The 25,259-nt window shown below is 48.1% G+C and overlaps 1 protein-coding gene across 1 annotated transcript in view; it reads right to left on the bottom strand.

Annotated features, from left to right (window-relative positions):
- Window positions 1–1,765: 1,765 nt before the first annotated feature.
- Window positions 1,766–25,259, bottom strand: part of LOC129743060 (endophilin-A-like) — a 58,960-nt gene continuing 35,466 nt past the window's right edge. Inside the window, exons 2-6 of the mRNA XM_055735001.1 lie at window positions 5,982–6,050; window positions 5,681–5,783; window positions 5,567–5,629; window positions 3,915–4,048; window positions 1,766–1,885 (exon numbers count right to left, since the gene is read on the bottom strand). Of these exons, the coding sequence (XP_055590976.1) occupies window positions 1,766–1,885; window positions 3,915–4,048; window positions 5,567–5,629; window positions 5,681–5,783; window positions 5,982–6,050 (489 nt within the window). The remainder of the gene's footprint in view (window positions 1,886–3,914; window positions 4,049–5,566; window positions 5,630–5,680; window positions 5,784–5,981; window positions 6,051–25,259) is intronic.

A 25,259-nucleotide genomic window follows, 5' to 3' on the forward strand; every position in this document is an offset into this window, starting at 1 on the left:
TAGAGGGGTCGAAAGTTGAAATCGGAGCTAAACTAATTTTTCGCGGTACTAACACTAGTAGCTTGTACTAGCGAAGTCGCGACACTATTTTTCATCACCTACGAGTCAAACCCTTCTACTAGATTGGTCGCAAGTTGAAATCGGAGCTTAACTAATTTCTCGCGGTACTAATCCTAGTAGCTTGTACTAGCGAAGTCACGACACTATTTTTCGTCAACTTCAAGTCAAACCCTTTCATTTGACCGGTCGAAAGTTGAAATCGGAGCTAAACTAATTTCTCGCGGTACTAACACTAGTAGCTTGTACTAGCGAAGTCGCGGCATTGTTTTTCGTCATCTACAAGTCAAAACCTTTCATTAGAGGGGTCGCAAGTCTAAATCGGAGCTTAACTAATTTCTCGCGGTACTAATCCTAGTAGCTTGTACTAGCAAAGTCGCGACACTATTTTTCGTCATCTACAAGTCAAAACCTTTCATTAGAGGGGTCGCATGTAGAAATCGGAGCTAAACTTGTTTCTCGCGGTACTAATTCTAGTAGCTTGTCTCTGGTCTCAGGTCCAAAGTCTCATGTCTCAGGTCTCAGGTCTCATGTTTCATGGCCCTTGTCTCTTGCCTCAGGTCTCATGTCTTATGTCTCATGCCTCATGTCTCATGTCCCATGTCTCAGGTCTAAAGTCTCATGTTTCATGGCTCTTGTCTCATGCCTCAGGTCTCAGGTCTCAGGTCTCTTGTCTCATGCTGAGGTCTCAAGTCTAATATCCCTTGTTTCAGCTTCCAGGTCTCAGGTCTCATGTCTAATTTCTAATGTTTCATGTCTCAGGTCTCATGTCTCATGTCTCATGTCTCAGGTCTCAGGTCTCAGGTCTCAGGTCTCAGGTCTCAGGTCTCAAGTCTCAGGTTTCAGGTCTCAGGTCCCAGGTCTTTGGTCTCATGTATCATGTTCTTAGTCTAAGAGATCAGATTTTCTCAACTTCAAAAAGATTCTAAGTGTTTTCCTTTGAAAAGGACTTAGAATATTTTCTCTCAAAAACCGTGTTAATTCGCGAAAACCGTGTAAAAAAAACCGTGATAATTCCCGAAAACCGTGTAAAAAAAGCCGTGTAAAAAAAAACCGCGTAAAAAAAACCGTGTAAAAAAAAACCTAGGTGTATTCCGATCGCTCGCCGTGGTTCATAGCCAAACATTTTGCTCGATTGGAGCGAAAAATTCGCATCAACTGGTCTGCCTTCAAAGGGGCCATAATTAAGATAACATCTTCGAATGCCACGTGGCCATCCACCCACACAGCTTTCAAACACCAACGCTCCGGTGAAAAGGACGATGTCTATCGGAATTTGCTTCCAGTTTTTGTTTTTTTTTTCTTGTTTCGAAAACAAAATGGAAGCAATTGCCAAAAATGGAATGGAATGGTAGCTGGGCTGCTGTACGTCTTAAAGCATTCGACCGAAAAATACGAGGATACTTCAATCGACACCTAATCTCAAAATATGGATCAGGGATATCAGTCAGGGATATTTTTCCATCAGTTTTACTGTTGAAGTTAAAAAAATAATTTGAAACTTCGAAGCATTAAACAGTACAATAAAACATTTTTTTAAAACATTATTCAAAGCAACACTTTTATTAAAAAATTAAAAAAAAGAAAAGAAAGGAAAACAGTCAAAATTTTGAAGGAATGGCTAAAGAGCATTTTTCCTATTCTTGGGAAAAAGGAAAGCTAAAGATCAGATGGAGGAATAGGCAGGGAATAAGGTGCTTTTGAATATTTAAACGAACCATCTTTCTATGCAACCCGAAAGGAAGAAAAACTGCTGCTTACCTTTTGCCTGGCGTCGTTTTTTGCAGTCAAAATCAAGACGTCGTCCTTGCAATTTTTTACGATGATGCTATATTTTCACACCGGGGTTGTGAAAATGGGTTGAAGTTTTTTCGTTTTTACATGGAATCGAGAAGAAAAAGGGTAAAAGAGAAAAATTCAATTAAATTTACTGGCAATCTATTTTTTTGCTGGAAACGATGAGGGAACAAAATCCCCAAAATGAGAGTTCAATTTTATTCAACTTTCAACTTTCTGTGGTTTCTTGCCTTTCAGTCATTTCTCGTCTTGAGATTGTTTCTCATTTTCGGATCATTTCGTATTTCGATAATGTCAAATGAATTTATCGTCTTTCGTCTGTCGTCTGTCGTCTGTCGTCTGTCGTCTGTCGTCTGTCGTCTGTCGTCTGTCGTCTGTCGTCTGTTGTCTGTCGTCTGTCGTCTGTCGTCTGTCGTCTGTCGTCTGTCGTCTGTCGTCTGTCGTCTGTCGTCTGTCGTCTGTCGTCTGTCGTCTGTCGTCTGTCGTCTGTCGTCTGACGTGTGACGTCTGACGTCTGACGTCTGTCGTCTGTCGTCTATCGTCTGTCGTCTATCGTCTGTCGTCTGTCGTCTGTCGTCTGTCGTCTGTCGTCTGTCGTCTGTCGTCTGTCGTCTGTCGTCTGTCGTCTGTCGTCTGTCGTCTGTCGTCTGTCGTCTGTCGTCTGTCGTCTGTCGTCTGTCGTCTGTCGTCTGACGTCTGACGTCTGACGTCTGACGTCTGACGTCTGTCGTCTGTCGTCTATCGTCTGTCGTCTGTCGTCTGTCGTCTGTCGTCTGTCGTCTGTCGTCTGTCGTCTGTCGTCTGGCGTCTGGCGTCTGTCGTCTGTCGTCTGTCGTCTGTCGTCTGTCGTCTGTCGTCTGTCGTCTGTCGTCTGTCGTCCTGTCGTCCTGTCGTCTGTCGTCCTGTCGTCTGTCGTCCTGTCGTCTGTCGTCTGTCGTCTGTCGTCTGTCGTCTGTCGTCTGTCGTCTGTCGTCTGTCGTCTGTCGTCTGTCGTCTGTCGTCTGTCGTCTGTCGTCTGTCGTCTGTCGTCTGTCGTCTGTCGTCTGTCGTCTGTCGTCTGTCGTCTGTCGTCTGTCGTCTGTCGTCTGTCGTCTGTCGTCTGTCGTCTGTCGTCTGTCGTCTGTCGTCTGTCGTCTGTCGTCTGTCGTCTGTCGTCTGTCGTCTGTCGTCTGTCGTCTGTCGTCTGTCGTCTGTCGTCTGTCGTCTGTCGTCTGTCGTCTGTCGTCTGTCGTCTGTCGTCTGTCGTCTGTCGTCTGTCGTCTTTCGTCTTTCGTCTTTCGTCTGTCGTCTGTCGTCTGTCGTCTGTCGTCTTTCGTCTTTCGTCTTTCGTCTTTCGTCTTTCGTCTTTCGTCTTTCGTCTTTCGTCTTTCGTCTTTCGTCTTTCGTCTTTCGTCTTTCGTCTTTCGTCTTTCGTCTTTCGTCTTTCGTCTTTCGTCTTTCGTCTTTCGTCTTTCGTCTTTCGTCTTTCGTCTTTCGTCTTTCGTCTTTCGTCTTTCGTCTTTCGTCTTTCGTCTTTCGTCTTTCGTCTTTCGTCTTTCGTCTTTCGTCTTTCGTCTTTCGTCTTTCGTCTTTCGTCTTTCGTCTTTCGTCTTTCGTCTTTCGTCTTTCGTCTTTCGTCTTTCGTCTTTCGTCTTTCGTCTTTCGTCTTTCGTCTTTCGTCTTTCGTCTTTCGTCTTTCGTCTTTCGTCTTTCGTCTTTCGTCTTTCGTCTTTCGTCTTTCGTCTTTCGTCTTTCGTCTTTCGTCTTTCGTCTTTCGTCTTTCGTCTTTCGTCTTTCGTCTTTCGTCTTTCGTCTTTCGTCTTTCGTCTTTCGTCTTTCGTCTTTCGTCTTTCGTCTTTCGTCTTTCGTTTTTCGTCTTTCGTCTTTCGTCTTTCGTCTTTCGTCTTTCGTCTTTCGTCTTTCGTCTTTCGTCTTTCGTCTTTCGTCTTTCGTCTTTCGTCTTTCGTCTTTCGTCTTTCGTCTTTCGTCTTTCGTCTTTCGTCTTTCGTCTTTCGTCTTTTGTCTTTCGTCTTTCGTCTTTTAATTTATTCTAAATCAAATTAAAAAATAAGTATACTCACCATAACCTCCTTCAGGTCCTTGGTCTGCAGCTGATGCAGTGGCTCCAGGACGTTCTGCTTGATGTTATCATCGAGCGAGTACTTGACGTCTGCCATCTGCTTGAGCGAATCGCCCATCTCTACGAGAGACAAGGCTGCATAGGTTGGAAGACGGAGCGGTTTAAATGGAGGGTTGCCAGTTTGTGAAGGTTTTCCGACAAGTTTAATTTTGCATAATACGTAATTTAGGGTTCCACGTTTTGTTTTTGGTGATTGTTTGTTGTTGGTTATGAAAAAGAGAAAGTGTGATTAGTTATTTGTGACATTGAGAGCAGATATCCTTCAGCAAGGATGAGATATGAAACAAATATGTTCACGACCGTTTAGTGAGTTGATATACATCGAACATTATTGAAAGAAATAAATAGAAATTAAAGAAAACCAGAACGTTCGTGAAAAACCAAATTAAAAAGCTACATATGATGCAATGAGTTTTGAGGATTGATTGCGATTGTTTAGGGGTTAGGCAGAAAGCATAATTGTGAAAAAGAAGCACACGAGAACTTAATACACTAATAGATGATACCGATTGACTTGCTAGGTGTTGGCTATATGGAATGTTTTTGAATTGAAAACAAATCTCCTAAGATTGAATTTTCTGCGCAAAGTTTCAAATTTTGGAAGGATTTTTTTTTAATATCAAGTTCTAATGATCAGTTAAAACAAAAAAAAAGAATAATTGTTAACAAAAGCAGAATCTAAAAATAGAAAGCAATACAAGCAAACATGTTCGAGATTGAATGAATTTTGATAAAAAATAATCAAACTGCAACAAAATGAAACACATTATCAATAGGGAAAATTAATAAAAGAAATATATTCATCAGTAGAGGATATTGTAACAAATTGAAAATGAGCAAAAAAAAATTAAAAATAGACTGAATCCAATCATCTCAAAGCACCGAGAGGGTAGAGAGCGAAATGTTGAGAGCATTGAATATAGATGAAATCTAAAGCCAAAATAAGTATAAGAAAGTAAGGAAACCAAGAACATTTACTCGTTTTGTCAATACTTTTGACAACCTGTCAATACGCCCTGCAGGGAAGTAAATAGAACAATTGGTTTATGATTATATTAATCTTCCACTGATTCAATTGAGATTGAGAACCTGTACGAAAAAAGCTAACGCGAAAAATTGAGATCAGGATAAAATTTGAAAACAAACCCCTAAATTTAAAATTAAAAAAAATTGAAATTAATAAAAATTAAAATGGGATTGAAAATGAATGCCCTCCCCGTGGAAAAAATGAAATAAATCAAAAATAGATATTTCAAGAAATAAACAAAAAGTAAAAAAACACGAACATTTGTTGAACAATAATCAATCAAAAAACACCTACATCGCAACAACTTAAGAACATTTTAGCCCGGAACTTTGTACATTCGGTTTGCTAATTAGTAGCAATAATGGTGAACGGTTAGTTTTCTGTTAATATTTATATCCTCTTCTTTTTTTTTGGATTATTTTACAATACAGAGAGACCATTCATATCGGATAAGTATGTACGCACAAAAGTGTAAAAGCTAGTCACGATTACAAAATTGGCACAGAGGAGAGTAATATGCGGCTATATATATTGACAAATGCTTTCCAAATTAGAAAAAAACTTACCGAAAATACTGTCTTCGCCGAGCTTTTTACCGTACGTCAGCATGCAGTCGGCCAATATACCTTCTGGTTGTGGATAAGTATTACTTTTAGCTTGACCTGATAATTTAGAAATACCTTTGACCGCTGCCATCTTGGCTCTGGCCGTCGGGTTCGGTTGCAAGTATTCTTTCGTTTTTGCTTGCAACTCTTCGACCAGCTCCACGGTGACGTCTGTTTTCTATAATGGAGAACAATTTGGGGTGATACAGTTCCAGGGGCATGATTTCCGTTTGTTTTTTTTTTTTTTCATTGTGTTATTGCAGTTTAAATGGATTGAAAATAAATTTTCGGAGGAGACAACGCCGTTTTTGGAGCGTGATCAAAAACAGAATAAAATCGATACTACTAGAGAAAAACATTACGCTAACAAACTCACTCTTTCCATTTCCATGAAGTCCAGGTCCAGTTTGGTGCCTTCCGCACCGCCCATTTTCTCTGTGACATACTGAAATGAGAAAAAGAGAGAAATATTCGTAAGTAAAAGTTTTGTGTTTTTTGGCAAAAATTATCTATCTTGTATTTAGTAAGGTATCTTGCTGATTTCATTTTACATTCAAAGCGCGGTATGAATTTATATTTTTTAAGGCTCACAGCTTAGTTCAGCTTGATTGATTCTCACATCCACCTTCAATCGTAAAATCGAAAATCCTTTTCTAAGATAAAGATATTTGTATAATATTTTGTTTTTAAGATTTCTCGAACTTTGGTGTTTTAGTTGTGTATAACAATGAGGGCTTAAAGGATTTTTCAAGGAACAAAAATTAAAGCATTTCTTATTCCACATTGCTATTGATTGATAGGTACTCTATCAATTTTGTGCAAAGCTCAAAAGAGTTATGCTTGGGAATAGAAATTCCTATTTTTAAAGCTAATATTAAAATCTAGATTAAAAAGTTCACTTAGGTATGTCATGGTGGCCAGCGAGTTTTCATTCTCAAATTCCGGGTTTCCCTATTGAAATTTTGTAATATTTTCGCTCTAAAAATTCACGAGAAAATTTGTTTTTAGGTTTTTTTTTTGCAAAATAGTTGGTATTTTTTATTAGAACTAAACTTGTTGTTTTCTTTTTTCACGGATTTCCATCCTCGTAGATGATTCTGAACGAACTGAACGCAAAAAAGTGATGACATGACATTTTTAGTAATCCACCTTGAAGTTCAAATAACTTTCAGATTTAAATGATGTTAGTTGGGAATTCTTAGGATGAAATTTTCTTTCAAACTTCTAATTCTTAATTTATGTGACTCCGAAATTTTAAACGTAATGCTGAAACTCTTACACTTATGTTCTGATTTTATTTTACAATTTCTATCTAATGAATAATGCGCTGAATTAATAACAGACTTGCACAAAAAGTTTTTTTCACATTCCGTGCATTACCCAATGAACCATAATATGGTGGCTACTCAATTTTCCCACATGATCTAATGAATTCCCGGTTCTCTAAGGTTAAAAATTAAGATTCATTACTAAAAATAAGTTTCTCGATTGGCTTGGCAACGGTTTTCGAAATCTAGAAAAATCTGGGCCTTTGATTTTGTTTTTTTTTACACAAAATCAGAACAAATCAGGCAGAATCTATGTATTAAGCTAAAAAAAATCAATTAAAAAGTGACCAACACCAAACACCTAAAATTTTCATTTTTTTTTTCGAAATTTGTCAAAAACGTTCGAATCGTTTTTAAAACTACCAATAAAACAGTTTAGATAAAGATAGTTAAAGAAAATTTGGACCAATTTGAGTTTTCTGTTTACTATACTTGCCCAATTTGTCTAAATTGTAAATAATCTGTTTTTTTTTTTTTAATTTAAAACGCATTGCACGAAAACATTTTTCATTTGTTTTTTAAAGATATGAAATAGAAATAAAAAACATTTTGATTTATATTATGAATTTTTCAATTCCAGCTTTGACTTTGATTGCATCTTTGTTTCTGAACTTTGAATTAGAAATTCATTTGTTATCTGTTTCTCAAATCTTGATTCGAAATTATGAATTAAATTTGAGAAAATGAATTGTGATTCTGTATGAAATGCGATTTAAGATTTCGAATTTTACTCTTGAACTCTTACATCTGTATCTCTATGGAATTTGAATTTATTTCTATTTTTTTTTTAAATTCTAAGTCTAAGTGATTTCCAAGTCGTCATAATGGAATTATTTATTTTGCTTACGTTCTTTATCGAGAATTTTGTACTCAATCAGAGTTTCAAGAAAGATAAAGTTTTATGCAACATTTGCACGTGATTTATTAACAATTATTGTTTGAAGACGCCAGACATAATTGTTATTTCAATGCAATATACAGGGTGGCAACTCAATTTAAATTTTTGATTTTCCCGCATTTTCCCGACTTTTTCCCATATGTTCTCACAACTTTCCCGATGCTCAAAAACAGAACAATCAGTCACAAAAGTTGTATTTAAAGATTGTGCCGTTTGATGAGTAATTTAATTGTAATTTTTTAAATTAAACTAAAAAATAATAACATATTTAAGAAGGTTTCAGTTTTTAAAAACTTCATTATCATACCTCGCTAGCAAGAAAACCAACTGGAAAATCAGAAACAACATTTGAAAAAGCCAAATCAAAATAGAAAAAATGCCCGAATTGCCCTAACTAAACAGAAATGGTACCGTTTTGGGTAATTTATGGAAATATTTTAAGGTAGTGATTAGAGAAAATTTCCCTAAACATTTCTTGAGTTTTTTTTATACTGGTGTACAAATGGATGGAATTCGACCAGACCGTATATAATTATTTATTAACTTCGTTCGAGGACCAGAATCAGTAGTTTTCAATCGCAGAATCGACCCGGTTGCCCGGTTGCCCGGATTTCATTGAAAAAAGCCCAGATTTTTTCACTTTTTTGGCAAATCAAACAAAAAAAAATTGTATTGTAATTTTTTTATATTTATGCCTCCAAAACTATTTTTATAAAAACTATCATGAAACTATTTTTGAAAGCGTTAAAGATGTTCTAAAGTCTTCGATGAGTTTTGATGAAAAACAGTTTTTATCCTGATTTTTGTAGAGTTATTCCTGGGTTTTGACTAAATTTGGCCGGATGTTGCCCGGATTTTTTTGGTCGTTAATTTTGAAATCAAATGCCCGGATTTGGCCAGGATTTGATTTAAAATTGCTCGGATACGTGCTGAAAAAATTCTGACAACCTTTATTTAAAAGTGTTTAAAAATTGCACTCTTTGATTTCTAGTGCTTTCAATAATTTCATAATATTCTTGTCAAGGTTATATAAATCATACTCATTAGCTATGTAAAGCAGTTTTTTGTGATTTTTTGTTTTCATCTTACAGTTAAATAGCTTTCCAATTAGCAGTCAAAAAAACTAAAATTTAAAAAAAATTAATTTTCGAAAACTTTTTTTTTTTTTTGTATACTATCGAATATCTTTTCTAGGGTACATTATAGGTTTGTGGGTTGATTACATGAAGTGTTATGCAAGAATCATGAAATATTAATCATCCAAAGTTGTATTTTTACAAACTTCCAGTACACCTCTGGTGATTTTTGAATGAAAAATTTAAATTTTATTTTCAATACAAAATTCAAACTCGTTGCGCTTATCCAGGACTCAATGAATCGCTTTTAAAATTTTATGGCTGATTTTTTTCAATAATCAAAGCAACCAAAAAAAGTCATAAGAGGTGCAAAAATGTAAACATTTAAAATTCCATAACAAAGCTTACAGCGGTCTAATGTGCAAATATGTACATATGCACTAAGCAGCTGAGCGAAAAATTCTCGATTTGTGCTCGCTTTTTCCCGATGGATTTTAAATCTTGACTTTTTCTCGCATTTCCCGACTTCCCCGAATGAGTAGTCACCCTGAATATACTAAGGAGTGTATTCGAAAAAAATGCAACACTTTGTTTTGTGAATAACTTTTGTATGCATGAATGAAAATTGATGGCATTTTCAGTGAAGCTACCTAGTAGTGTTATGTATACGTGTTGAAAATTTGGTGACAATCGGTCAAGTGGTTTTTGAACTACAGAGACTTGCATAGTGAGTTAGTTGTATATTCGGCCATAACTTCTCGAGACCAGTCTATCCTAACCCTTCGGATATCGTAAGTTACTCTACTTACGAATCCATTCCCTTGAACGTCTCATTCAGCTGGTTTCAACTGGATATATGTATGGTGACATACGATGATTTGTTGATGAAGCCTTAGCCACAACTGCGGAACGACCGTGCACCCAAGGTTGCTACCATACATACATACATACATACATACATACATACATACATACATACATACATACATACATACATACATACATACATACACGACGTAGTTCCACCTCCCCGTGGTGCAGAGTGGAAACGTGTCTGCTTTATGCAGATGTACGGCCGAGAGAACTACACCCCCCCCCCCCTTATGAAGACCCTCGCTAACGAATTTGGATTACGACAATGGAATTTCTATCGGAAACCGACTCCATTGGTGAAGGTGTGAAGCTAACCGTGCCGATGTACCTGGAAGGCTGGCGGGTCGTTAAGTCACGCCAGTCTCTAACGGTTGCCTGTGGGGCACCGGGACACACCCCACAGTATCCCAGTCCTTGCTGCGCTAAGCAGGTCACTGGCGCAGTGGACCGTCTGTTACCTAGCTACTCGTGGGATTCAAAATGAGCAAAAATCCAAATAAAACAAAAAGGGACGGAACGGATAAAGGCGAAAGCCCGAATCCGTTCGGCGGGAGTGGCCTTAGGCGTTCACCGGTTAGGCAATCTGCCAACCCGGTGGACCCGACGGCAACGTCGGTGGAAACACCGAGCGATGTGCGAGCGGACCCGTACGATCAAGTACAGGAAGCGCTGGAAGACCTACTGAGCTCCCCGGAACTCCAAGATCCGGGAGCTCCAGTAGAGTTGGTCACGGCCATGGCTGGCATCGCTGACCTTGTGGAATGTGTGAAGGGGAAGTCCAACATCCACAAGGAAATACGCGAGAAGCTAGCCAGGGTGATGCAGCTCTTCATCGCAGCCAACAAAGCTGTGGTGGAACGGCTTGCGGAGCCCGAGGCCGCCAGACCAAAAGAGCGAGGGCCGGCAGAGACCCCTCTAAGGGCGGACACCACCCGCCCAAAGAAGGTCAATGCCTTTGCCCAAACAGAGGGTAGCCTTGCGTTTGCTGGCAACAGCAAGCGTAAGAGAGGGTCTCCCGGGGAACTCAGACCCGGGGACCCTAAGAAAAGAGCGGAGGATCCGTCTGTCCGGCAGGATCCTGCGGCCAGCGCTTCCAAGCGGGCGGAAGGCCCTGCCGAAAAGGCAGATGAGCCGACGAGCGCAAATACCGGATGGCGGACGGTATCGCGTAAAAGGGGAAGGCCCAAAGGTACGGAGACGGGAAAAGCCAAACCCCAACCCCAACGACGCAAACGTCGCGTCAGGGAGAGGGGCGAGGCGATTGTCGTCAAAGCACCTGAGGGCACGTACGCAGATGTCTTGCGACAGATGCGTACGAACGAAGATCTCGCCGATTTAGGCGAGAAAGTTCGGAGGATCCGTCGGACACGCACCGGCGAGATGATCCTCGAACTGAAGCGTGGTGCTGGAAACTCCAGCGGGACCCTTACGGCTAAGGCCGCCGAAGCCCTTGGTGACAAGGCTGAGGTGCGTGCCCTCTGTAAGGAAGTGACCATCCGGGTTAAAAACCTGGATGAAGTCACGACGGAAGACGAACTGCGGGTGGCACTGGTCGAGCAGTGCAAAATCTGCTCTGACCAGATGACGGTTCGTCTGCGGAATGGCCCTCCCAAATCTGGTATGCAGATTGGGCTGGTCAAACTTCCGGTTGCAGCAGCAAACGCCGCACTTAAGTGTGGGCGGCTAAAGGTGGGATGGTCTATCTGTCAGATATCCATCCCCCAGCAACCGGACCGGTGCTTCAAGTGCCTGTTGAACGGTCACAAGTCGTTCGACTGCACTGGGCCAGACAGAAGTGGCATATGCTGGCGCTGCAGCGAAACCGGCCACAAGTCGGCTAACTGCAAAAAGCCTGCTAAATGCCCTGTCTGCGCTGGAGACCACGCTGTTGGCAACCCTAGGTGCCCCGCCTACACAAAGGCGCAGGCGGTACCACCCCGGGCGCCAAGAGCATAGAGGTCGTCCAACTTAACCTCAACCACTGCTACACAGCACACCAGCTGTTGCGGCAGATGACAGTTGAGGAAAAGTTGGACATCGCGCTAGTGGCAGACCCATATCGCAGAGCTGCGAATGGCATTAATTGGGCGACTGATGATGCCAAACTGGCTGCGATATGGGTTACAGGTAGTTTCCCCATACAAGAAGTTGTGGCGACGGAATACGAAGGCATGGTGGTGGCCAAAGTTAACGGGATCTACTTCTGTAGCTGCTATGCTCCCCCAAGGTGGTCCTTGGAGAGGTTTGGCACTATGGTTGACAAGATGGTGGATGTGCTAATGGGGAAAAGCCCCATCGTTATTGCTGGCGACTTTAACGCGTGGGCCGTTGAATGGGGTAGCCGCCTCACAAACCCCAGAGGTCAAACTCTTTTAGAAGCCCTGGCGAGGCTTAATGTGGATCTGGCCAACGTAGGGAATACCAGTACCTACCAAAGTTGGAACGGGAGCGAGTCAACCATAGATGTCACCTTCGGTAGCCCGGGGTTGGTAAGCGATTGGATGGTGAGCGAGGCCTACACGAATAGCGATCACTTCGCGATTCGCTATCGGCTAGGCTCAAGTACGCGGACAGGTAGACGCGAGTCTCGTACAGGAGAACGCCTCTGGAAGACAACGCAGTTCGACCAGAACGTCTTTGTCGAAGCGTTGCACTGGGAGAGGAACCTGGACAACCTGTCCGCGGAAGAACTGACGAGGGTTCTAGCTCGCGCTTGCGATGCTGCGATGCCGAGAAGGGCCAAGCATAAAAGCACTAGGCCACCCGTCTACTGGTGGACGGAGGAAATTGCGGGTCTGCGCGCCGACTGCCATAGGGCAAGGCGCAGGATGCAGAACGCAAGGACCCAAGAAGAGCGAACGGAGCGTAGGCCACTCTTCACAAGCGCGAGATCGGCCCTCCGCAGGGCCATCAACGCAAGCAAGAGGGCACGTTTCAAACAGTTATGCCGTGACGCCAACGACTGTCCATGGGGTGATGCCTATCGGATAGTCATGGGCAGAACTAAAAGTGGGGGCGCACCACCTGAAACGTGCCCCGATAAACTGAGAGTCATCATCAATGAGCTGTTCCCACAGCACGATGTTACCCGCTGGCCAACAGTCCCGTATGACTGGGACACCAGCGCCGAAGAGAGGATAACGGTGGAAGAACTTCGCGAGATCGCCAAGTCTCTCCAACCGAGGAAGGCCCCCGGACCGGACGGCATTCCGAACGTCGCGGTGAAGGCCGCGATTAGGGAATTCCCCGATATGTTCCGAACATCGTTGCAACGATACGTGACGGAACGGGTGTTTCCTGACACGTGGAAACGGCAGAAACTTGTTCTTCTGCCAAAGCCGGGTAAGCGTCCAGGAGACCCATCGGCATATCGGCCGATCTGTCTACTGGATACAGCGGGTAAGGTCCTGGAGAAGGTGATTCAGAACCGACTTCAGAGATACACGGAAAGTGAGGGCGGACTCTCGGGGAAACAGTTTGGTTTCCGTCGAGGTCGCAGCACCGTAGATGCCATCCGCTCGGTCATCGAGGTAGCGGACAGAGCCAGGCTGACCAAGAGGAGAGGGCTCCGCTTTTGTGCGGTTGTCACTCTGGATGTGAAGAACGCCTTCAACAGTGTCAGTTGGACAGCGATTGCGTCGTCGCTCATCCAAATGAGGATCCCGGCATATCTGTATAGGCTTGTGGAAAGTTACTTCCACAATCGCCAACTGCAGTATATGACCGGCGAGGGTTTGCGAACACAAGAGGTTTCGGCGGGTGTTCCACAGGGGTCAATTCTCGGCCCGGTTCTGTGGAACATTACCTACGACGAACTCCTACGAACGAGCCTCCCATCGGGAGCCGAACTCGTAGGATTTGCAGATGATGTAGTCCTCTTGGCGAGGGGCTCCTCAACAGCGGAGGTTGAGCTACTGGCCACGGTAGCTATCCAGGAAGTGGAACGCTGGATGCACTCCAAGTGCCTGCGTCTAGCCCACCACAAAACCGAGATGGTGCTTATCACCAACCTGAAATCACCCCAAACAGGTACCATTGCCGTTGGACCGTGCAACATCGTGTCTAAACGCGCAATTAAGTACCTAGGGGTGATGATTGACGACAGGCTCAGCTTCACGAGCCATGTCGAACACGTGTGCAAGAGAGCGGCAATGGCCACGGCCGCACTCACACGAATGATGCCGAACTCCTCGGCTATCCAAAGCAGCAAAAGGCGGATCATTGCAAGTGTGACCACTTCGATCTTGCGGTACGGAGCAGCGGCCTGGAGGCAGGCCCTGGGAGGAAGCTGTAACCTGCAGCGACTTAGCAGCGTTCAGCGGCTGATGAACCTGCGGGTTATCAGCGGATACCGGACCATGTCGTCCGAAGCCGCCTGTGTTGTAGCGGGTGTTATGCCCATCTCGGTTTTGCTAGAGGAGGATGTCTATTGCTACGACAACAGAGACACGCCCAACGTTCGAGATCTCGCCAATGAGGACTCGATGTCCAACTGGCAGCAGCTGTGGGACAGCTCAACGAGAGGAAGGTGGACCCATCGTCTGATCCCGCACATCGGGAGCTGGATCGGAAGAAGGCACGGTGAAGTGGACTTCTATATGACGCAATTCCTGACTGGTCATGGATGCTTCATGAAGTACCACTACCGGTTTGGACATGTGGCTTCGCCATATTGCCCAGATTGTGGTGACGTAGAGGAAACACCCGAACATGTGGTGTTTGTCTGTCCGAGGTTTGCGGCGGTACGTACTTCCATATTTGCCGCCTGCGGGCCTGACACGACAGCAGACAACGTTGTACAGAGGATGTGTGCGGATTCCAACACTTGGCACGCGGTCAGCGATGGGTTCACCCGGATCATGACTGCCCTGCAGAGGAGCTGGAACCAACGGCAGTCCGCGAACGGTGTAGGATGACTCCATCGGCGGGGAGCATCTGAGTAGTGTGCGTCCGATCCCTTGATCGAAGCTACAAAGATAAGGCATCATCTTCTGCGTAGCGGAGGTCAGGGGTGCGCCGCGAACGTGTGTAGGATACCCCAATGTCGGGGGGTATCCGAGTAGTTCCGCTTCCTAAGAGGGAAACTGCGGGGATAAGACTTTACCTTCCTCGTAGCGGATCTCGAAGGAAGAGGGTTAACCACTGTCGGGGGATACCCACGGGTAGAGAGGCTCTCGACGCCGGGCGAGCCTCTCGAGTCGGTGTAGGATGTCGTCACCGTCGGGAAACATCCGAGTCGTAGCGTTCCAAGTCCCGAATGTGTGCCGTGACAGGCGCGAGTCTAGGATAAGCTGCTCTCGATTTGGCACACAACGGGCAGGAAAATCCGCGGGCCAAAAATCCTAGGGTTGCCAACCAAGGGGGATAAAGAAGACCGGACAACGGTCGGAGTAGACTGACCCCATCGACGGGGGGCTGTCGAGTAGAGTGCGTCCGACCCCACGGTTTGAAGTTACAAAGATAAGACAATACCTTCTGCGTAGCGGATGCCGTGGGTGCGCCGCGTTCGTGTGTAGGATGCTCCACCTTCGGGGAGTATCCGAGTAGAGCGGTTCTCAACGACAGAAGCTGCGGGGATAAGACTTGACCTTCTTCGCAGTGGAAATCGTTGGGAAAGGGTTATTCCACGTTCGGGGAATACCCACGGGTAGAGTGGCTCTCGACGCCGGGCGAGCCATTCGAGTCGGTGTAGGATGACGTCTTCGTCGGGAATCATCCGAGTAGTTGCGTTAAGTCCCGCGCGTGTGCCGTGACAGGCGCGAGTCCAGGATAAGCTGCTCTCGATCTGGCACACGACGGGCAAGGTGGCAAACTTCGAACCCTGAAGATAAGAGGTCGGGCTTCGAGTCGTTAGAGGAGAGGTCAGGCCTCAAACCTTCAGGCGGAGAGGTTTGTGTGGTCAACCCCGAGTCTTTATGATAGGAGGTCGGGTCCCGAGTCGTAAGAGGAGGGATCTGGCCCCTTACCAACAAGAGGAGGGGTACAAGTGGTCACCTCGAGTCATTACGAGGAGAGGTCAGATTTCAAGTCGTTAGAGGAGAGATCGGGCCTTGAATCGTGCAGAGGAGAGGTAAACCTCGAGTCGATGCGAGGAGGGGTCGGATCTCAAGTCGTCAGAGGAGAGATCAGGCCTCAAGTCGCGAAGAGGAGAGGTTTGTGTGGGAATCTCGAGTCATTGCGAGGAGATGTCGGTTCTCAAGTCGTTAGAGGAGAGTTCAGGCGTCGAGTCGTAAGGATGAGAGGTTTTGCTGAAAGTGGTCTCGTTAATGAGTATTGCCTTTGAGCGCATTAGCGCGAATAGACCTCCCACTATTGAAGCATAGTGTACTAAACAGTTCGAGGTGGGAACCAGGTCTGCGGCCCCAGGTGGAGTTTAGGGAGTAGGGGGTATACACGGAGTATATCATGAGTCTGCCCATTGTACCCATGGACCCAGAGTAGCAAACTGGGGGGACGCGGTGGCTCGCCGTGCCTTGGAATACAATCCGTAAACCGGGATTTACCACCTGTGGTTACCAACTAAAAAAAAAAAAAAAAAAACATACATACATACATACATACATACATACATACATACATACATACATACATACATACATACATACATACATACATACATACATACATACATACATACATACATACAACCAACTAAAAAAAAAAAAAAACATAGATACATACATTGCGGAAGTGACATGGCCGAGGGTCCCATACGACTGGGATACGAGCGACGAGGAGAGGATTTCACTGGAGGAACTGCGCGACATCGCTAAGTCCCTTCAGCTGAACAAAGCTCCGGGTCCGGATGGCATCCCTAACGTTGCAGTGAAGGCCGCGCTTATGGAACATCCCGAAATGTTCCGGTCTTCACTGCAACAGTACGTGGATGATAGGGTCTTCCCAGATGAGTGGAAGCGGCAGCGATTGGTGCTCCTGCCAAAACCGGGCAAGCCACCTGGTGAACCTTCAGCGTATCGACCGATATGTCTGCTGGACACCGCTGGTAAGGTTCTAGAAAAGGTGTTGCAGAGTAGGATCCAGCTCTACACCGAAGGAGCGAACGGCCTATCCGACGAACAGTTCGGTTTCCGGAAAGGTCGTAGCACGGTGGATGCCATTCGACTGGTCATCGAAAGGGCAGATGAAGCCAGGTTGAGGAAACGGAGAGGAGATCGGTTTTGCGCAGTGGTTACTCTCGACGTTAAGAACGCGTTTAACAGCGTCAGTTGGGCAGCGATTGCGTCGTCGCTCATCAACATGAGGATTCCGGCATATATGTATCTGTAGGATGGTGGAGTGTTACTTCCGTGACCGCCAACTACAGTATATGACCAGCGAGGGACTGGAAACAGTGAGAGTCTCGGCAGGGGTTCCACAAGGATCGATACTTGGCCCGGTATTGTGGAACATCGTCTACAACGAACTGCTGAGACTGCGTCTCCCCACTGGAGTGAGACTCGTGGGATTCGCCGACGACGTAGTTCTCCTGGCAACGGGCCCGTCCACGGAGGAAGTACAGCTACTTGCCACAGTAGCTATCGAGAAGGTGGAAAACTGGATGCGCTCTAAGAGCCTACGCCTAGCACACCACAAGACCGAGATGGTGCTGATCACTAACTTGATTTCGGCACAATCCGGGACGATCGCAGTTGGACCGTGTGCAATCGAGTCCAAACGTGCGGTGAAATACCTGGGGGTGATGATCGACGACCGGCTGAGCTTTACGGCCCACGTCGACTATGCCTGCAAAAGAGCGGCAATGGCGACAGCAGCCCTCTCACGGGCCATGTCGAACAACTCGGCGATCCGCTGCAGCAGAAGGAGGGTCCTGGCGAGCGTGACCTCGTCCATTCTGCGTTATGGAGTGGCAGCCTGGAAGGCAGCCTTGAGTAGGCAGTGTAATCTGCAACAGCTCTGCAGGGTGCAGCGGCTGATGAACCTGCGTGTAATCAGCGCATACCGAACGGTGTCCTCGGTAGCTGCTGATGTTGTGGCGGGGGTCATGCCCATCTCGGTCTTGCTAGAGGAAGATGCCTTCTGCTACGAGAACAGGCACGTGCCCGACGTGCGGAAACATGCCAGAGAGAACTCGCTGTCCAACTGGCAGCACCAGTGGGACAGCTCGGAACGTGGCCGGTGGACCCATCGCTTGATCCCTAATATCGGATCCTGGATGGATCGAAGACATGGTGAGGTGGACTTTTGCATGACACAGTTCCTGACTGGCCATGGATGTTTCATGCAGTACCACCATCGGTTTGGACACGTGGATTCGCCATCCTGTCTAACCTGCGGAGACATAACTGAGACGCCAGAACACGTAGTGTTCAGCTGTCCAAGGTTCGAGGAGGTACGTGCTAACATGCTTGCCGCCTGCGGACCAGACACGACAGTCGACAACATAGTGCAGAGGATGTGCGAAGACGCCAACACTTGGCGCGTGGTCAGCGATGGGTTCACCCGGATCATGACTGCCCTGCAGAGGAGTTGGAACCAGCACCAGTCCGCGATCGGTGTAGGGTGACTCCTTCGTCGGGGAGCACCTGAGTAGTGTGCGTCCGACCCTGGCAGTAAAGCATACAAAGATAAGACTTCACCTTCTGCGTATGCCGAGCTGCCAGGTACGTCGCGCGTCTGTGTGTAGGATACCTCCATCGTTATCGTCGCGGAGTATCCGAGTCGAACGCGCCCTCTGCGACGGAGGCTGTGGGGATAAGACAAGACCTTCTCCGCAGTCGAACTCGTAGGGGGAAGAGTATTCACGTCGCGGAGTACTCTCGGGTAGAGTGGTCTCACGTCGCCGCCGGATGAGCCACTCGAGTCGGGTAGGATGACATCACCGTCGGGATTCATCTGAGTCGCAAGCGTCTAAGACCCGTACGTGTGCTGTGACAGGCGCGAGTCCAGGATAAGCTGCTCTCGATTCGGCACACGGCGGGCAAAAACCCTAGGGTTGCCAGCCAATAAGGGAGGAGGAAGACCGGACCACGGTCGGAGTAGAATGTCCTTTCGGCGGGGGGCATTCGAGTAGTGTGCGTCCGATCCTAGCAGCAAAGCATACAAAGATAAGACTCTACCTTCTGCGTATGCCGAGCTGTTTAGGTACGTCGCGATCGTTGTGTAGGATACCTCCACCGCCGCGGAGTATCTGAGTAGAACGCGCTCTCTACGAGGGAGGCTGCGGGGATAAGACTAGACCTTCTTCGTAGTCGAACTCGTAGGGGGAAGAGTATTTACGCCGCGAAATACTCTCGGGTAGGGTGACTTCACGTCGTCGGCGGGTGAGTCATCTGAGTCGGTGTAGGATGAATTCTTCGCCGGGAATCATCCGAGTAGTCTTTCGTAAAGCCCCGGACGTGTGCTGTGACAGGCGCGTGTCCAGGATAAGCTGCTCTCGATTCGGCACACGGACGGGCAAAGAGGAGAGGGCCTCGAGCCAAGCCAGGCGGAGCCAAGACCTCAAGTCGTTAGAGGCGAGGTCATTGGTCTCTTGCAGTGGTCTCGAATAGAGGCGGAGCGCACGTTTTTCGTGGGAACCAAGCTAGTCTCGATTTGCGAGTAAAGGCCGGATCTCAAGTCGTTAGAGGCGAGGTCCTTAGTCTTGAATCGTAACAAGAGGCAGGGTATATATGCTGGAGTTTGACTCGAACTGGAGTTTGCCGAAGAGCGCTTAAGCGCGGACTTGGTCTCCCATCTTGGGTACAGCCTTCGTTGCAGGTCCGGATGGGAATTATGGCCAGAGGCCCCAGGTGGACTTTATGGCGTAGGGGTACATAGTATCATGAGTCGTCCAATTGCACCCATGGACCCAGAGTAGCATACTGGGGGGACTCGGTCGCTCGCCGTGCCTTGGAATGCAATCCGTAAAAAGGATTTACCACCTGGGTGATCAACTAATAAAAAAAAACATACATACATACATACATACATACATACATACATACATACATACAGAGAGTATATCATGAGTCTGCCCATTGTACCCATGGACCCAGAGTAGCAAACTGGGGGGACGCGGTGGCTCGCCGTGCCTTGGAATACAATCCGTAAACCGGGATTTACCACCTGTGGTTACCAACTAAAATAAAAAAAAAAAAAAACATACATACAGAGAGGGTCTCCCGGGGAACTCAGACCCGGGGACCCTAAGAAAAGAGCGGAGGATCCGTCTGTCCGGCAGGATCCTGCGGCCAGCGCTTCCAAGCGGGCGGAAGGCCCTGCCGAAAAGGCAGATGAGCCGACGAGCGCAAATACCGGATGGCGGACGGTATCGCGCAAAAGGGGAAGGCCCAAAGGTACGGAGACGGGAAAAGCCAAACCCCAACCCCAACGACGCAAACGTCGCGTCAGGGAGAGGGGCGAGGCGATTGTCGTCAAAGCACCTGAGGGCACGTACGCAGATGTCTTGCGACAGATGCGTACGAACGAAGATCTCGCCGATTTAGGCGAGAAAGTTTGGAGGATCCGTCGGACACGCACCGGCGAGATGATCCTCGAACTGAAGCGTGGTGCTGGAAACTCCAGCGGGACCCTTACGGTTAAGGCAGCCGAAGCTCTTGGCGACAAGGCTGAGGTGCGTGCCCTCTGTAAGGAGGTGACCATCCGGGTTAAAAACCTGGATGAAGTCACAACGGAAGACGAACTGCGGGTGGCACTGGTCGAGCAGTGCAAAATCTGCTCTGACCAGATGACGGTTCGTCTGCGGAATGGCCCTCCCAAATCTGGTATGCAGATTGGGCTGGTCAAACTTCCGGTTGCAGCAGCAAACGCCGCACTTAGGTGTGGGCGGCTAAAGGTGGGATGGTCTATCTGTCAGATATCCATCCCCCAGCAACCGGACCGGTGCTTCAAGTGCCTGTTGAACGGTCACAAGTCGTTCGACTGCACTGGGCCAGACAGAAGTGGCATATGTTGGCGCTGCAGCGAAACCGGCCACAAGTCGGCTAACTGCAAAAAGCCTGCTAAATGCCCTGTCTGCGCTGGAGACCACGCTGTTGGCAACCCTAGGTGCCCCGCCTACACAAAGGCGCAGGCGGTACCACCCCGGGCGCCAAGAGCATAGAGGTCGTCCAACTTAACCTCAACCACTGCTACACAGCACATCAGCTGTTGCGGCAGATGACAGTTGAGGAAAAGTTGGACATCGCGCTAGTGGCAGACCCATATCGCAGAGCTGCGAATGGCATTAATTGGGCGACTGATGATGCCAAACTGGCCGCGATATGGGTTACAGGTAGTTTCCCCATACAAGAAGTTGTGGCGACGGAAAACGAAGGCATGGTGGTGGCCAAAGTTAACGGGATCTACTTCTGTAGCTGCTATGCTCCCCCAAGGTGGTCCTTGGAGAGGTTTGGCACTATGGTTGACAAGATGGTGGATGTGCTAATGGGGAAAAGCCCCATCGTTATTGCTGGCGACTTTAACGCGTGGGCCGTTGAATGGGGTAGCCGCCTCACAAACCCCAGAGGTCAAACTCTTTTAGAAGCCCTGGCGAGGCTTAATGTGGATCTGGCCAACGTAGGGAATACCAGTACCTACCAAAGTTGGAACGGGAGCGAGTCAACCATAGATGTCACCTTCGGTAGCCCGGGGTTGGTAAGCGATTGGATGGTGAGCGGGGCCTACACGAATAGCGATCACTTCGCAATTCGCTATCGGCTAGGCTCAAGTACGCGGACAGGTAGACGCGAGTCTCGTACAGGAGAACGCCTCTGGAAGACAACGCAGTTCGACCAGAACGTCTTTGTCGAAGCGTTGCACTGGGAGAGGAACCTGGACAACCAGTCCGCGGGAGAACTGACGAGGGTTCTAGCTCGCGCTTGCGATGCTGCGATGCCGAGAAGGGCCAAGCATAAAAGCACTAGGCCACCCGTCTACTGGTGGACGGAGGAAATTGCGGATCTGCGTGCCGATTGCCATAGGGCAAGGCGCAGGATGCAGAACGCAAGGACCCAAGAAGAGCGAACGGAGCGTAGGCCACTCTTCACAAGCGCGAGATCGGCCCTCCGCAGGGCCATCAACGCAAGCAAGAGGGCACGTTTCAAACAGTTATGCCGTGACGCCAACGACTGTCCATGGGGTGATGCCTATCGGATAGTCATGGGCAGAACTAAAAGTGGGGGCGCACCACCTGAAACGTGCCCCGATAAACTGAGAGTCATCATCAATGAGCTGTTCCCACAGCACGATGTTACCCGCTGGCCAACAGTCCCGTATGACTGGGACACCAGCGCCGAAGAGAGGATAACGGTGAAAGAACTTCGCGAGATCGCCAAGTCTCTCCAACCGAGGAAGGCCCCCGGACCGGACGGCATTCCGAACGTCGCGGTGAAGGCCGCGATCAGGGAATTCCCCGATATGTTCCGAACATCGTTGCAACGATACGTGACGGAACGGGTGTTTCCTGACACGTGGAAACGGCAGAAACTTGTTCTTCTGCCAAAGCCGGGTAAGCGTCCAGGAGACCCATCGGCATATCGGCCGATCTGTCTACTGGATACAGCGGGTAAGGTCCTGGAGAAGGTGATTCAGAACCGACTTCAGAGATACACGGAAAGTGAGGGCGGACTCTCGGGGAAACAGTTTGGTTTCCGTCGAGGTCGCAGCACCGTAGATGCCATCCGCTCGGTCATCGAGGTAGCGGACAGAGCCAGGCTGACCAAGAGGAGAGGGCTCCGCTTTTGCGCGGTTGTCACTCTGGATGTGAAGAACGCCTTCAACAGTGTCAGTTGGACAGCGATTGCGTCGTCGCTCATCCAAATGAGGATCCCGGCATATCTGTATAGGCTTGTGGAAAGTTACTTCCACAATCGCCAACTGCAGTATATGACCGGCGAGGGTTTGCGAACACAAGAGGTTTCGGCGGGTGTTCCACAGGGGTCAATTCTCGGCCCGGTTCTGTGGAACATCACTTACGACGAACTCCTACGAACGAGCCTCCCATCGGGAGCCGAACTCGTAGGATTTGCAGATGATGTAGTCCTCTTGGCGAGGGGCTCCTCAACAGCGGAGGTTGAGCTACTGGCCACGGTAGCTATCCAGGAAGTGGAACGCTGGATGCACTCCAAGTGCCTGCGTCTAGCCCACCACAAAACCGAGATGGTGCTTATCACCAACCTGAAATCACCTCAAACAGGTACCATTGCCATTGGACCGTGCAACATCGTGTCTAAACGCGCAATTAAGTACCTAGGGGTGATGATTGACGACAGGCTCAGCTTCACGAGCCATGTCGAACACGTGTGCAAGAGAGCGGCAATGGCCTCGGCCGCACTCACACGAATGATGCCGAACTCCTCGGCTATCCAAAGCAGCAAAAGGCGGATCATTGCAAGTGTGACCACTTCGATCTTGCGGTACGGAGCAGCGGCCTGGAGGCAGGCCCTGGGAGGAAGCTGTAACCTGCAGCGACTTAGCAGCGTTCAGCGGCTGATGAACCTGCGGGTTATCAGCGGATACCGGACCATGTCGTCCGAAGCCACCTGTGTAGTAGCGGGTGTTATGCCCATCTCGGTTTTGCTAGAGGAGGATGTCTATTGCTACGACAACAGAGACACGCCCAACGTTCGAGATCTCGCCAATGAGGACTCGATGTCCAACTGGCAGCAGCTGTGGGACAGCTCAACGAGAGGAAGGTGGACCCATCGTCTGATCCCGCACATCGGGAGCTGGATCGGAAGAAGGCACGGTGAAGTGGACTTCTATATGACGCAATTCCTGACTGGTCATGGATGCTTCATGAAGTACCACTACCGGTTTGGACATGTGGCTTCGCCATATTGCCCAGATTGTGGTGACGTAGAGGAAACACCCGAACATGTGGTGTTTGTCTGTCCGAGGTTTGCGGCGGTACGTACTTCCATATTTGCCGCCTGTGGGCCTGACACGTCAGCAGATAACGTTGTACAGAGGATGTGTGCGGATTCCAACACTTGGCACGCGGTCAGCGATGGGTTCACCCGGATCATGACTGCCCTGCAGAGGAGCTGGAACCAACGGCAGTCCGCGAACGGTGTAGGATGACTCCATCGGCGGGGAGCATCTGAGTAGTGTGCGTCCGATCCCTTGATCGAAGCTACAAAGATAAGGCAACATCTTCTGCGTAGCGGAGGTCAGGGGTGCGCCGCGAACGTGTGTAGGATACCCCAATGTCGGGGGGTATCCGAGTAGTTCCGCTTCCTAAGAGGGAAACTGCGGGGATAAGACTTTACCTTCCTCGTAGCGGATCTCGAGGGAAGAGGGTTAACCACTGTCGGGGGATACCCACGGGTAGAGAGGCTCTCGACGCCGGGCGAGCCTCTCGAGTCGGTGTAGGATGTCGTCACCGTCGGGAAACATCCGAGTCGTAGCGTTCCAAGTCCCGAATGTGTGCCGTGACAGGCGCGAGTCTAGGATAAGCTGCTCTCGATTTGGCACACAACGGGCAGGAAAATCCGCGGGCCAAAAATCCTAGGGTTGCCAACCAAGGGGGATAAAGAAGACCGGACAACGGTCGGAGTAGACTGACCCCATCGACGGGGGGCTGTCGAGTAGAGTGCGTCCGACCCCACGGTTTGAAGTTACAAAGATAAGACAATACCTTCTGCGTAGCGGATGCCGTGGGTGCGCCGCGTTCGTGTGTAGGATGCTCCACCTTCGGGGAGTATCCGAGTAGAGCGGTTCTCAACGACAGAAGCTGCGGGGATAAGACTTGACCTTCTTCGCAGTGGAAATCGTTGGGAAAGGGTTATTCCACGTTCGGGGAATACCCACGGGTAGAGTGGCTCTCGACGCCGGGCGAGCCATTCGAGTCGGTGTAGGATGACGTCTTCGTCGGGAATCATCCGAGTCGTTGCGTTAAGTCCCGCACGTGTGCCGTGACAGGCGCGAGTCCAGGATAAGCTGCTCTCGATCTGGCACACGACGGGCAAGGTGGCAAACTTCGAACCCTGAAGATAAGAGGTCGGGCTTCGAGTCGTTAGAGGAGAGGTCAGGCCTCAAACCTTCAGGCGGAGAGGTTTGTGTGGTCAATCCCGAGTCTTTATGATAGGAGGTCGGGTCCCGAGTCGTAAGAGGAGGGATCAGGCCCCTTACCAACAAGAGGAGGGGTACAAGTGGTCACCTCGAGTCATTACGAGGAGAGGTCAGATTTCAAGTCGTTAGAGGAGAGATCGGGCCTTGAATCGTGCAGAGGAGAGGTAAACCTCGAGTCGATGCGAGGAGGGGTCGGATCTCAAGTCGTTAGAGGAGAGATCAGGCCTCAAGTCGCGAAGAGGAGAGGTTTGTGTGGGAATCTCGAGTCATTGCGAGGAGATGTCGGTTCTCAAGTCGTTAGAGGAGAGTTCAGGCGTCGAGTCGTAAGGATGAGAGGTTTTGCTGAAAGTGGTCTCGTTAATGAGTATTGCCTTTGAGCGCATTAGCGCGAATAGACCTCCCACTATTGAAGCATAGTGTACTAAACAGTTCGAGGTGGGAACCAGGTCTGCGGCTCCAGGTGGAGT

The sequence above is a fragment of the Uranotaenia lowii genome, chromosome 2, assembly GCF_029784155.1.
Source record: "Uranotaenia lowii strain MFRU-FL chromosome 2, ASM2978415v1, whole genome shotgun sequence".
NCBI classification, from domain to species: Eukaryota; Metazoa; Arthropoda; class Insecta; order Diptera; family Culicidae; genus Uranotaenia; species Uranotaenia lowii.